This window comes from Odontesthes bonariensis, chromosome 10 (assembly GCF_027942865.1).
Source record: "Odontesthes bonariensis isolate fOdoBon6 chromosome 10, fOdoBon6.hap1, whole genome shotgun sequence".
NCBI lineage: Eukaryota > Metazoa > Chordata > Actinopteri > Atheriniformes > Atherinopsidae > Odontesthes > Odontesthes bonariensis.
Window position 1 is genome coordinate 10,725,016 of NC_134515.1, and position 14,701 is coordinate 10,739,716.

At 42.7% G+C, this 14,701-nt stretch overlaps 1 protein-coding gene across 1 annotated transcript; it reads right to left on the reverse strand.

The window, feature by feature from the left end:
- Positions 1 to 1,048: 1,048 nt before the first annotated feature.
- Positions 1,049 to 13,355, reverse strand: nsfl1c (NSFL1 (p97) cofactor (p47)). Its single transcript, XM_075476221.1, has 9 exons — positions 13,230 to 13,355; positions 12,395 to 12,495; positions 12,183 to 12,257; positions 8,483 to 8,648; positions 8,267 to 8,362; positions 6,065 to 6,174; positions 5,796 to 5,933; positions 5,439 to 5,609; positions 1,049 to 2,036 (listed from the first exon to the last, which is right to left on the reverse strand). Exons 1-9 carry the CDS (start codon positions 13,329 to 13,331, stop codon positions 1,874 to 1,876), a joined length of 1,122 nt encoding a protein of 373 aa, XP_075332336.1. The 5' UTR covers positions 13,332 to 13,355; the 3' UTR covers positions 1,049 to 1,873.
- Positions 13,356 to 14,701: the final 1,346 nt, after the last annotated feature.

The following is a 14,701-nucleotide window of genomic DNA, read 5'->3' on the forward strand; positions in this document are numbered from 1 at the left end:
AGACTCAGACCTGACCTTCAACAATCATATCAAATCAGTCACCAAATCAGCCTTTTATCAACTTAAGAACATATCCAGAATTAAGAGTTTCATGTCCCAAACAGATCAGGAGAAGCTGATTCATGCTTTCATCTCCAACAGACTTGACTACTGTAACGGTCTTCTGACTGGACTCCCCCAAAAGAGTCTCAAACAGCTGCAGCTCATTCAGAACGCTGCAGCCCGAGTTTTAACCAGAACAAAGAGATCACATCACATCACCCCAGTTCTCAAGTCTTTACATCGGCTCCTGGTCAGATACAGAATGGATTTTAAAGTTCTGCTACTCGTCTACAAATCACAGAATGGTTTAGGTCCAGAATACATGAATGACATGCTAGTAGAGTATAAACCCAGCAGAGCTCTGAGATCTGCTGACTCAGGTCAGATAGTGGAGCCCAGAGTTCAAACTGGACCCGGTGAAGCAGCTTTTAGCTGTTATGCTGCACACAACTGGAACAAACTACCAGCAGAACTGAAATCAGCCCCAACTGTAAGCACTTTTAAATCCAGGTTAGAAACATTTCTCTTTCGGTGTGCGTATGGTTGAGTTTATATTTTTCTTTTTCCCCTCTTCTTTGTTTGCTTTTAACTGTGTTTTAAGTTTTATTCTCTTTAAATTGCTTGTTTTTCTGTTCTTTTAAATGCCTTGTCTTTATGTAAAGCACATTTAAGTTGCCTGTGGTATGAAATGCGCTGTATAAATAAAGATGCCTTGCCTTTTGCAAAGTACAGTGTGAACTTTTCAATGTCACCAGTACCTGTAGGTTCTATACAACCCACCCATGGGTTCCACGTGTAACTGTTAAGTCCTCCATCATCTGCAAACTGCACATTTGCCGTGTCTCGTCATTACTCAACAGGGAGGTGTCGAGACTGCATGAATGACAACAAGATGAACCCAGATCATCGGACCAAACAGCAGATATTCACTCGTATTCATGAAACGGGTAAATATTCTGCGTGTGAGCTGAAAATAAAATAAAAAAAATTACCACAAGACTGCAAGTTCTTCATACATCAACCATAAAATGGATTTATTTTACCGGAGGTCCAAACATTTTTCTGTGCTGCCCCAGGATGCATAGAAGATGTCAGTGTTATCATAGCAATTCAACTTCCACTACAATAAACCAGTGTTTACAGTCTATGTTCATCAGCTCAACCATCGGCTGTATCAAAAACGCCTCCGTCTATATCTGGGACAAGCCTACAATCGGTCAGGGGGAAAAGAAATAAGGAGGAAAAAAGACGAGTTTAAAAAAATAATTCCATCTGATTTTCAACAAAGGAAAAAGCGTGAATCTGGAGGTGAATAAAGGAGTAAGGCTACTGGTATCAGTCGATGTGGAGGGAGAAGAGAATTATTTGGTTTCATCGTTACACTTTAGAGTCGGTTTAGAGGGAGTCTGCTGCCGAATGCGTCTGATTCGAAACGTCGTTCAAAGGCCAGATTAGAGCTAACAGAATGAGAAAAGGTGAAACTCGTTCATGGGAAATGTTTAGTGGGCGTCTTTGCAACCAAAGTGACAAGTTTCATACAACTGGAATGTGGCTGCCAGGTAAACCAGGTTCATCGTTGTCTGGTGGCTTTCCGACAGGCTCGTCGACATTTCAGCCCTGAGGGCGGCGGCGGCGGGCGAGGGGGGCGGGCCTGGAGAGCAGAAGGTTTACGTTTCATTTTAGAAAAACAAAAATTCAGAAATTATAGAAGTCCGTATGCAAGTCCGTGTTTTCTCCTCTCTTGGAGGGGCCAGCAGGTTTCACAGGGCTGCAGTTGCTCCGCCACGCCTCCACCAGAGGAGCAGCAGGAGTCGCTCTCTCTCTCCCGGCTTCACTTGAACCGCTGGACGATGACGGCGTTCAGAAGGTCGGCCTGCTGCAGCGTCTCGCTCTCATCCGACAGCTCCTTGTTGGGGAAGGTGGTCATGAGAACAAACTCCCTGGCGGCCATGCCGGGTCGGGCCGCCACCAAAAACTGCCGCAGGTCGGACACCCTGAGAGGACGCAGTCACAGGAAGGAAAGGTTAGCAAAGCTGTTCTGATCATTTACAATTTATTCAACATCTTTTTTTTAATTTCTATTTATTTTAGTATTATTATTGTTTTAAATTATATAGCTGTTGTATGTCTTTTAATTTATTGTTGTATTTTATTCTTTTAATTTTTTTTAAATTTCTGCTTTTCGGGGACATTAGCACAATAACTGTGTGGATCAATGAGGAAAACATTAGAAAGCGAAACTCATGGAATATTTTACTTTCTAGCAGCACGGCGCTCTGCTCTACGTCTGGACCGACGATCCTGATTTTCTCACATTACCGGAGCAGGTTTGGTTTCCATAGTGACGTCCGAGGAGGTTTATTCAATTTGCACATGATAAGATGATGGAGTTCAGCAGAGTTCTGTCTGCAAATTCAATCAACTGCCTCTGCGGCCCGTTTCAACGCATCAATGAGAACTTTTAAGCCTTTTTTTCTGAAGCCGGTGAGATAACAGGTTAAAAGAGAAGACTTTCACTCCAGTTTGACATTCTTTTTGTGTTTTACTTTAACATTTTGCAGGTCTTTTGTCTAATTAAGGAGTAAATGACAAACATCAACCAATGGTTGAACAACAATTATTTAAACTCAACTCCAATAAGACCGAAACATTAATCATTGCACCAGATCACAAAATCCCTGAGATCAAGCAGTTCATTGATAAGGATCTAGGCTGGTCTGTTAAGCCGAGTCTGAGGAATCTAGGTGTTCATTTTGACTCGGCAGCACTCCAAAGAACTGACCAGAAACTGCTTCTTTCACCAAAGGAACTTTGCCAGATTAAAGGTCAGTGCTCTCGAAGGCTGAACTTGAGATGATTATCCACGCTTTTATCTCTTCTGGATTAGACTACTGTAACTGCCTTTTTATCTGTTTTAATAAGAAAGACCTGGATCGTCTGCAGACTGTACAGAATGCAGCTGCACGGATTTTAACTCGTACTAAGAAAAGAGCTCACATCAGCCCAGTTTTAGCACCCCTGCATTGGCTTCCAGTCCATTTTAGAATCCATTTTAAAATACTGGTCCTTACTTTTAGAGCCCTACATGGTCAAGCCCCTGCATATATCTCTGATCTGATTTATCACCGTACATCTTCCCGTACTCTGAGATCAGCAGGTCAGAGGCTGTTGGTTGTTCCTCACACACACTTCCACACTCGAGGCGACTGTTCCCTTCAGGCCCCCAAACTCTGGAACGCCTTTCCGCTTTCACTAAGGTGCTCTGAATCCGTGGACTCTTAAGAAGCAGCTGAAAACTTTTTTATTTAAAGCAAGTTTTTAGTTAGACAGTAGTGAACTTACCTATGTCTCCACTTATTTTTATCTTGGTATGGTCTCTTTCGTCTTTTATGACTATAATTATTCATTTGTTTTATTGGTGGCGTTTTCTTATAATTGTTTTTATGTATTTGATTGTAAAGCACTTTGTGATCTTTATCTGTGAAAGGTGCTATATAAATAAAGTTTACTTACTTACTTAAATAAAAAAAAAACTGAAACCGTTACTTTTCATCACCTGCTTTTGGAGTTTGTTCACAGTTTACCTCCACACTGCTTTTTATGCTGTTATTTTAGAGCCGTTGTCATAGTTTTACATCTTTCACATGTTTTAACCGTTTACGCCAGCAACAGTAGAAGCGATCACAATGAAAACGGAACATATTGGGGGGGGCGGATTATTACTTACACATTTAATTTGCAGCCATCTCCTGACACTCTTTCTGTATGGTTTATTCTGCTTTTGCAGCATTCGCTTATACACGATAAATCTGCCCTTTTTAGGACATTTTGCTTTTGCACGCGACACCTCGGCTCTTCCATACTTTGCTTTCCACTACAGATGGTTAACATGAGTGGGATCACATCTATTTAGAGTGAACAGCTGATCTCTGGTAAGCAGGTGGGAACAAAAATAGGCAAATGCACTCCTACAATGTTACAAATGTTTTTTTCCTGCTCACTTTTCTTACATTTCTTGAGGACTGGGTGGGAATCTCTGGTCGTGCTTTAATCTGGTTCAAGTTCTATCTCGAGGAAAGGAAATATTTTGTTGAAATCGGTAACTGTGTCTCAGACCAAATGGCTATGACCTGTGGGGTTGCCCAGGGGTCAATCCTGGGACCCCTATTGTTCAATCTGTACATGCTTCCATTAGGTCAGCTAATACGCAGATGACTCAGATCTACGTGTCACTGACAGCAGGAGAACACGGGCCTGTAGATACATTGTTTCGCTGCATCGAACAGATCAGTGTGTGGATGCAAAACTGTTTCCTCCAGCTAAACTCAGACAAAACTGAAATCATCGTCTGTGGCCCACAGAAACAAAGAGAAAGTGTTATCGGTCACCTTGAGACTCTCTTTCTAAAACCTAACTATCAAGTTAGAACCTGAACTTTAACAGCCACATTAAATCAGTAACATCAGCAGCTTTTTACCATCTAAAAACATTGCCAGAATCAAAGGAATAGTGTCTAAACCAGACTTAGAGAGACTGATCCATGCGTTTGTCTCCAGCAGGTTACACTGCTGTAACGGCCTGCTCACTGGGCTCTAAACGGGCTATAAGACAGCTGCAGAACATCCAGAACGCTGCTGCTCGAGTCCTGACTAGAACCAGGAAATACGACCATATTAGTCCAGTGCTCAGGTCTCTGCACTGGCTTCCTGTCGCTCAGAGAATAGACTTTAAAACAGCTCTGCTCTTCATGGTCAAGCGCCAAAGTACATCTCTGACATGTTAGAGCCATATGAACCAACTCGGGCTCTGAGAACCTCAGGGAGGGGTCTCCTGCTGGTGCCCAGAGTCAGGACTAAACAAGGTGAGGCTGCGTTTCAGTTTTATGCTCCTAAAATCTGGAACAGTCTTCCAGAAGATGTGAGACAGGCCTCAACTCTGACAATGTTTAAATCCAGGCTGAAAACAGTTCTATTTAGCTGTGCATATGACACCTGGAAGTGTCTGCACTATTTGCTTTTAATCTAATTAATTAATGATAATTTTTTATGTTTTTTGGAATGATTTTTTGCCTTCTTGTGATTTTATGTAGCTGTAAAGCACATTGAATTGTGCTCTACAAATAAACTTGCCTTGCTCTCTTCAACTGCGACGGTAACAAAAGTAAAGTATGCTTCGTGATAAATTATTAACAAAAACTTACACAAGACACAAAGCTGTCATTGTCGTCTGGGAAGTGAAGAATTTGTTGGCTGGGAAAAGCTGGAACCAGCAATCCAAACCCTCGGACTATCACCAGGAATCTTTTTTTATCCAAACACTTAATATTCTGACCAGAGAACATTTCCTCACACCTGCAGGATAACAGGTGCAGCTAAGTAAACAAGCTAATGAATCACCTGTGGGTAAGGTTGAACTTCTGAACCAGCCTGCCGCCATCGGCCAGTCGGATCTGAATGTTAGTTGTAGGTTGGGAGGGGTCGAGGGCCACAGAGGCGGTGGCTTGGGCCTCGTTGGCAGCTCGGTCCTGCTGGGAGGTGGTTGGAGCTGAAGTTACTTCTGGAGTGGCGCTAAAGGATGGAGGGAGGAAAAGATTAAAATGATTTAATCCACCTGAAACGAGCCTAACGGCCAAACAAAATATGACTCGTGTCCAAAGCAGCTGTGAGATCTACGCTTGGATTCCACGGCTGCCTTCTAACAAGTTCACCCGACACTGGGGAAAAAAAAAAAAAAAAAAAGGCCCACAATCTCACCTCCCTAATTTCTGCCCTTCGCCTCCAAAGGCTTTGAACGCCATCTTGGGTTTGCTGAAGTCCTCATCCCTGTGGTCCTCCATGTCGAGGTTGACTTGGCCCCCTCGAGACCGCTGCCTCAACTCGAGAGGAATCTCCCTGCAAGAAAAGGACACAACGGGGGCTTAAACTAGCTTGGGAAACATCCCTCTTCTTGTACTAACATTTGCATTTTGTCCCCTTGCGAATATAAAATATGTGTAACTTGGACCGAGTTGAACTCTTCTTACCCTCTTCTGATTGCCTCGAGGAAGTTGGCATTTCCAGGATCGCTGTAGTTTCTGAGTTCACCGTTATCCAGACTGAAACCCGTCTTCCACAGCTTGAGCACCACATGTACCTATGAAACAGACATTTTCTGCATTATTCATAGGGGTGGGACGATATGCTTTGGTCACGATTCGATTGCATCACGATTCTTGATAATTGCGATTCGATATAATCATTAATTGCATTAAAAAAAAAAAAAAAACAAGTTGAATCATACACTTCTAGAATGAACGTCGTTCCCATAAACAATGCACATCAGTCTGTGTCAGTCAGTCCAGCAGCTGACATTTATTTAAACTGAGACAAAAAGAAGTACTTAACATGTACAGCAGTTTTTAAAGTTTACAATTACAACATTAATTGAAATGTCCACACAGCACAAATGTGGGCTAGTTTTAACATAACTTAATGCAATGAATTGATGAAGTTTTTCTGGACACGGATATGACGTAATATAATCGATTTAGGGCAGAAAAATCTATTTTTAAAATCATTTCAAACTGATTTTTAAAATCAGTTTACTGCAAAGCCAGTTTGGACGGATTAGCGAGATGTGCGGCTCCTTAAGCCAGAGGTTTCAGTGTCACGGAGGCGGCTCCTTTTTAACCCGTTTCATCCCGACACGCGTGCCAAGCTCGCTGCTGCCTTACACAGCACAACTCGGACTCAGACGGATGTTTCCTTTGTCAACATGTTTGTGTATAAACACGTGTTTTGCATCACTGTCGCAACATGGACTGCGTTACTCCGATTCTGTGTAACCATCTGCTGTGTGGGGCTGACCTTCCGGTCCCGTCAAAGATAATCAACTCGTCTCGTTATCTCAGAGTAGTGATTAAACTGAGCCTGTAGGATACAGTGTAATGCCATCCCTCGTGTTGTCGTGGCTACAGGTTTGTTCCCCGGGAGACGGCGATAGTTACCAAACACAGAATGTGTGTAAAAGTCAACAAAATACAGTCACGTACACTGGAACCTCCAGCTCTATTTTCTTTGTGTTTTTTTGCGTCAAAAGTGCTTTAATGGCTGATTCGCTCCTAGCAAAACAGATAGAAAGAAGGAATATTTCTTTAAGACCAAGTACAACATACATGTGTGTCTCCCTGTCAAAACAACAGTTGTGTTTCATGCTGTTACCTGCAAGTGTGTGTGTTGCAACAGGCTTGACATTATTTTCAAGATGCACATTTGGTCCTAATGTTGATTAATGCTGAGGGTAGTTTTTCTTATTTCAGGTTTTTAGTTTAAGAACCTAAGAAACAAAAGGCTTCAGCAGACTTTCTATCCTCAGGTTGTGGGAGAATGTTTTGAGAATGATTTTAAAGGGCTCATTCGCTCCCAATATGGTAACATTACCATGTTTAGCTCACATTGAGTGATGAAGGTAACATGTAGGTAACACAAACTGTTCCTAACTTTACTTCCCAAATACAAAGCCGTGCAATTAGAGCAACATAGACTGTCTGATACTATTAAAACGTGTAAGAAAATTGGGTTGTCGCTGTTCCATCACAGAAGAGAATACATCTTAGTAATTTTCTTGTCGTTACTTGTTCTTTTCTTTCCTGAAAACGAGCCTTAACTGCTTGGTTACCGAAACATGACAAAATATTTTGACAAAAGAAATCATTTCACACAGATTCGGCTCGAAAACTAAACTAACCATCTCACATTTGACAGTGAACAGTTAACAGCCAGCATTACGCTCGTTCTGCCCATTTTCTTGATATTTTTTTGCTGTAATTTGTCACTTTTATTCTTCACGGCTTTGGCTGAAGGAGGCGGTTAAATGCCTCCTTTTACCCACACAGAGCCTGAAGAAAAGCTCATTTAGCAAAGAATGTTGATAACCACTGTGTCTGGCAGGACTTTTAGGTTTTGTCACACTAATTAATGCAAAGAAAGCCTGAATATGTCAAACCCATCAGATCAATCTCTGAGCGACATATTACTGATATATTCCTACCCAAAAAGAGCTAAAACGCCTTCAGCGTCGGATTAATAATGAGCAAATCTTCTGGAATATAACCGACTGCTCCTCTGTTGTGTTGCTGCAAATCGAGCAGCTAAAGCCCGAGGCTAAAGTCTACCCTGCAGGGAGTTAGGAACAGGAAACAAAGCAAGACTGCGAAATCTAAAAAGGAAGCAGGGACTGCACTCACATCCTGCTGGCTGCTGCCAGCTTGCCTCATTCCAGATACATAGGTCGACTCCTCCTCAGGTGCTGCCCCGAGCCTGTAACCTCCACCAACAAAGGCCTGAGAAAGGAAGGACAAGGGAATCACCAAGAGGAAGCAGAATCATGAACACAAAATAATTCATTAAAACACGAGAGGTGGCATGTAGCAGAAGAACAAGCGTTATCAGCTTCCTCTTACCCTTGCTCTGCTGGGTTCTCCTGGTCCTTTCCCGCTCCGGTCCAAAGGCACAGCTCCATGTTCCCTGGCTCCTTTAAAGAGATCATCCACCACTTCATTGGAACTCTTCTTCTTAGGAGGCCCGACGATCTGCTGCCCGCTGCGCTCCGATCCCCCCGCAAAAAACCTGAGAGGGTGTGAACGAAGACCACAAGATCATTTTACACTATTCAGATACCACAGAAGAAGAATCAAATACCAAAGGGCATCCTTGAGAGCGTGCGATAAGGTTCACTGCATGTCATAATGACTTAGAAGCAGACCTCTGCCAGGGAAAACCCGAGGGTCTAACTTTAATATGCTTTTACAAGTTGGATTCAAGTATATTGATTGATTGATAGATTTTTATTTTCAAACATGTATAAAAAAGAAAAAGTTATGTAACTATTTGTACATACAAAAGAAAGAAAAAGAGAAATTTAAAACAAAAATTTAAAATTCAATCACATAAAGTGCAAATACATAAAACACCACACATTGTTCGAAAAAGGAATGGGAAGAAGTACAATACTTTTTTAGTTTCCCACCCCCTACTCTTCAGTTTGTAAATGTCCTAACTACAATACACCTATATAAATATATGCCATATATACACTTCCTAAATAAATATATCCTACACACATATCCTTGTAAATATAAATATGAATATATATATTTTTTTTTAAACAGAATTATATTTGCACATATTAAATTATATCAAATCATGTAATGTCAAACCAAAGAGTTCAGGTCCAGATTTGTCTTTGATTGTTTCTTAATTTCCTCAGATTACTGACAGTCTTTTGACTGACAAGTAAAGATCTCACCATATCCCTCACAGCTGTTGCCTTTCATCAGAGGCAGCCCACAGTCGCACTCTGTAAGGGAATCTGTTAACATCACACCTTCCATCCTTTTTAAGGCTGATTCTTACTCGGCGCAACCTCGCTCTTACTAGCTGGTCGCAAATGGCGCAAACGGTCACGTGACCCAAAATTCCGCCACGCCCCCCGTCGCAAGCTACAAAATCCTCGCGCGTCGCAAGGGCGCGCACACAACTTTTTTTCTGACTTCGCGCGCGCTCAACCGGAAACAGCTGACCAAGAAAAAGAAAACATGAACACTACAGAGACCGCGGTGACCGAGAGGGTGCGCCTCTACAAACATCTGTACGACACGTCTATGAAGTTACACTGGGACAACGTTTGACAAAGTTCGTCTTGTTGCAAAGGACGAACATTCCACCTTCTCTTCTGTTTTTGCCGCAGCCGCTTAGCTCTGAGATACATATACAGTTCTACACCCAGAGTAAATTCATTCCGCATCAGCTGTGCCAGCCTCTGCTGACGTGACACCACAGGTGGCATTGTGTATGCTTTCTTCGTATGCTTTTCTTCGTCCGGTTCTTCAGCTTGTTTCCTCAACAGTGACGCCCGCTGGTCTGGAGAGAACTGCAAATGTGATGCATACTCGGCGCAAACTGCGCTTATGAGCTGAAGGAACTGTGAAGGGGCTGGCGCCTTCGATGGCGTCATTAATGGTTCTCGAGCCAGAACAGTTGCGCGGTTGCGCCGAGTAAGAATCAGGCTTTACGGTAGGCGTCCACTATTCCGGCACGTCAAGCCGTATCCAACGCATTCTATTCATTTTCAATGAAATCCGGCCGATCGTTGTCGCCGTGCTCGCAAAGCATGCTGGGATTCCGGCACGGCGAGCGGCGGACCTGCGGCACGTCAAAAAGTTGGGCTCGGCCAAACTTTATGCAAATTTGCCACGGCACACGGAGTGCGTTATCCAATGACAGTAGATCATGTGTTCTCCCGTGTCGCAGCAGCAGCAGCACAGCAGCTCTCCTCGCTCGCAGATCCACAGCCATGGTGAAATACGAAATAATGTTCCATTGCTGACGATTTATACACATTAATTTCCCTCCAAAACTCCAATTTTTAGAGGGAGAAACTTCGGTTGGTTAAAATCACAAGTTATTTACTTTCCCCCGGAGCCATTCTACACGCCCCACACACCCACTGTAGTAGCAACACGGCGACAACTAGGCATCCAATCCGGCGAGTTACGTTGACGTGCCGGAATAGTGGACGCCTAGCCTTACTCCAACAACTGACTGCATGGATATACGAGGTTTAAAACTCTGCATCTTTATTCCACTACATGTTTTCACTGAAATAAAAATAACACAAAAAGCAACAATCGTGTGTCCAGTGGGCAGAGATGCTTGTTTCAGCAAAGCTTCAAAGGGCTACATTAAGGTCTAAATGTCACTTGTGCCCCACTGAGCCACACCTGTGTTATAGCCTAAGTGGACAACAGCAGATACACACAAGGACCGAAAGAACTGAGATTAGAAACACTCAATAGTGGTATATTCTTCTAAAGGCTGCCACCTTTAAAGGGCTGTTAATTGGTGGAATTTCTTGCCTTCCTAATGTGTTGGTATACAGCTGAAGGCCCCATTCAGCTACTGTAGTAATCCAAATTAAGTCCAAAACAGATAAACTAGGGAATAAAAAGAAATGTGACAGCCTTCAAGGTCAGACAGACTGGGCTTTGCTTGTTGCATAAAGGGCAGTTTACAAGAAAACAGTGAAACTTATGATAAACCCGTTTATCAATGAGACTGACCGGTAAACAGAAGATGAGTTACCTGCCTCAGGAATCAACTAACAGCAGCTCAGATCTGAAGCCCACATCAAAACTTCCCTGAGTCACGATAACCGACACGCCAACATAAACAATCCGAAGGAGACTGTTAGCATGATGGTCAAACTGCTGCCGTAATGTCTGGGGAGAGGTCGTCTTTGCTGGTGAAATCAAAGCAATATTTAACCAGCACGGCTACAGAAACCCACCTCGAGGTTCTGTGACTATCAGACAAAAAAGGGAGAGTCATAGCTGCAAAAATCTGCTGAATAGTTTAATTAATCACACCAGGGTTGACTGGTTTTCAGCATATCTGCACTGGAGCCCAGCGAGTTCCTCGTTCCAAGTACCGAATGTGCAGTGAACATGTAGAATAAATCAGAAACAGTAGCCCTGAGCAGCAGAAAGTCAACTAGCCAGGAAAGACTTATTAAAAATACATCTGCTAATCCTGTCCTTTTTGTTATCAACCATAAACTAACTATTAAATGCAGTAAATATTAAAAAGCCAAGATTACTGACTCTGGATACAACTTTAGTTTGGTGGCTGGAGGTATTATAAAGGGACTGGAGAACTCTACGCAGTCCCTTAACAACCACTCCACTGCACTGCACCGGCAGCAGAATCTGTTCACGCAGCAGAAAAGCAACCAGCTCCCAGTGAATGAGGTGAGACCAAAAATAGTTTGGTGCATTCTGGAATCAAATCTCCTGCCATCCTGGATGACTCATAATGCCTGGGGATGTGCATCTTGGACAGACAGCCGTGCCTAAAACGCCACAACCATTTCAGAGAGAAAGAAAAGCCCCCTGAAGGGTAACTGAAACACAAAATCAATTGGTTCAGTCCTCGCTAATAACAATCAATCTCTAAGCCAATAAAAGCGTTCCTCTAAAATCACCCTTCAAGCATCAGATGGAGCAGCAGGCACATATCATCCGTCTGAGGTTACGTTTTCATGTGGCACTTTTAAATGGAGTGATATGCCCTCTTTAGATAAATACAACTCAGAGGTAAACTTACCTTTGGCCTTCCTCCTCATCACTGTCATCTTCTGCTTCATGCATCAGATCTCTGAAGGAGGTCACTCTGGGCTGACTACAGCGGATAAATTATATGTTTGAGATGTCATGTTACAAAGTCGTAAAGTAATATTTGCTGCACTGTGTTGTTGGACATTACTCTTTCACGAGAGCAACATTTTGAATTAATAAAAGCCAGGCTGGGGACTCTACCTGGGCCCTGCTGATCGAGACACCGAGGAGCCTCCCTCGGGCTGAGGAAGCGTCACTATGTCGTCATCAGCGCCATCCTCAAAGAAACTGGCGAGTGCAAGCTGAGGAGGAAACAACAATAAGGCAACGTGACATCACCAATAACACCTCAGCATTTAAATGTATGTCACACATTACAGTCGGCCTTTTATTTAAACAACTCTGCCAAAATAAGTCTGTATGGCACTGTAGGGCAAAGGGAAAACTAGATAATTAACTCCTTCTACATCTGAAGGACCTTCGTGTCAAACACTTACTTGGAATAACAGCGTCTCATTGATTGAGATCAGGGAAATTCCAATAACGTCCATCTTTTATTTTCACTTTCTTTATACACTGAAGTCCAAACAACTCGTGTGACCGGTTCATGTTCAGTTTCCAAACAATATAAAAGTTGAACGTGACAGTCGGCACTGCAGCAATAGAAGCTAAGAAGTTAGCCGCTTTACAGCGTCAATTAACATTAATCTAACCTTACGAGAGGCTAGCGCTAGTTAGCACGGATCGCTGGACTCACAACGGACCAGCGTTAGCCAAAACTGAATGGACGACCCGCTTTGTAGGGGCACAAAAGCCGTGTCTGTGGTCGTGATCGTGACTGTTCGACAGCGTTTCTGCTGGTGACAAAAACCGGCCGGGCCATTGTCAAACGGTGACTTGCACAAATCACCGGCAACACAAGCTAATGTTAGCCGGCTAGCTATTCGTCAGACACATGCCATTAAACCGCAGCTGTCTTTGGGAGAACCGCGTACAGTCCACCTCAACTCTATGAGAAAACACAAAAGAGCCGTACCTGCAGGTTCCAGCCGGCGGACTCCAGGAAAAACCGGGCCCTCTCCTCGTCCACATCAGTTACAGCGACGAACTCCCTCACAGACTCCTCTTGACTCGCCATTTTGATATGCTCCTTCAACGTTCCGTCCGTTTCCACCTGAGGAAACAAGCAACAGTTGATGGTTCCTATCTGGATTCAAAGCGGCAACCTGAACAAAAGTCTCATTAAACACAATGAAATAAATTATCTTGACAATGAACGAATTTTTACACACTAGTATTTTCTTGAAATTATATAATTATACATTTTTTTAAGACATTACACGGTGTCTTGTTGATAAAATGCACTCAATTGCTCACGTTGACCACAAGGGGGCAATATAAGCTTTTTAGAAACAGAGCCGTGTATGTATATATATATATATATATATATATATATATATATATATATATATATATATATATATGGCTCTGGTTAGAAAGACAAGGAACTCGTAAACTATTGAGGGAAAATGCCAGCTGCAACCTTTTATGCCCACGTTTTTTTTAAGTTTAAAGCTTTTTGGCACTACCAAAAGAAGTAACATATTATTCCACATCTTAGCACCTTTGTTGTACCAAGATATGTGCTTCTTTGGTTGGTTGTGTTTTCGTGTTTTTGTCTTTAGCCTACATATTTCCATGATTTTCATCTCACCCCGTGCCATCATCTGATTTAATCTTATTCATCAAGATAGTCCAGGTGCATGGCTCCTCTGTGTGGAAAAATGAATACGGCCATCAGATAGTAATTAGCCTGTCATCACAGATTTCAGCTCCTATCTCTGTTTGTGACACTTCAAACAGACACGCAATGTCAAACAGATGCCAAAACTTTGCAAAAAAAAACTGCTCAGGTAAACATGTGCCTGTGATTTTAACAGGATAAGCAGATGGTGAGAATATTCCCATGGGAGATACCTTTGCACCCTTGGTAATGTGTCATAAAGCAGGCAGGTCAGATGTAATAAAGCAGTGAGTGTGAGAGAGATTGTGAGCATCCTAATTGTTTCTGGGGGGGAAATGGGTCTGTGGGGTTTTAATACATTCTGCTGTTGATTGTTTGATCTTCAGGGCTAATTAATCTGAGGCAAAGTGATAAAACCATGTTGTCACCTCACCTCGTTCAGCACCACAGCCCCCGCCTTCCCACACACAAAGATTAAAACAGAAGAATTCAGTTCATTACAATGAGTAGGTTAAAGCAGCAGTGATCATATATTGTTTCCCCTTTGGATGCTTTGTGCTTCAGGGTCTCTGTGATGAGGCAACAACACCCAGAAACAAGGCAAGAGAGGCAAGGCACAAAGAAGACAAAATAAGCAGGGGGAAGATATGATAACCTGCACAATGGTGCATTAAGAGCAAAGAACAGTGTGTAATTGGAAGAAACTGAGAAATAAACAAGAACAGATTTAAGTATTATTCAGTTATTGTGAACTTGGAGCCTGT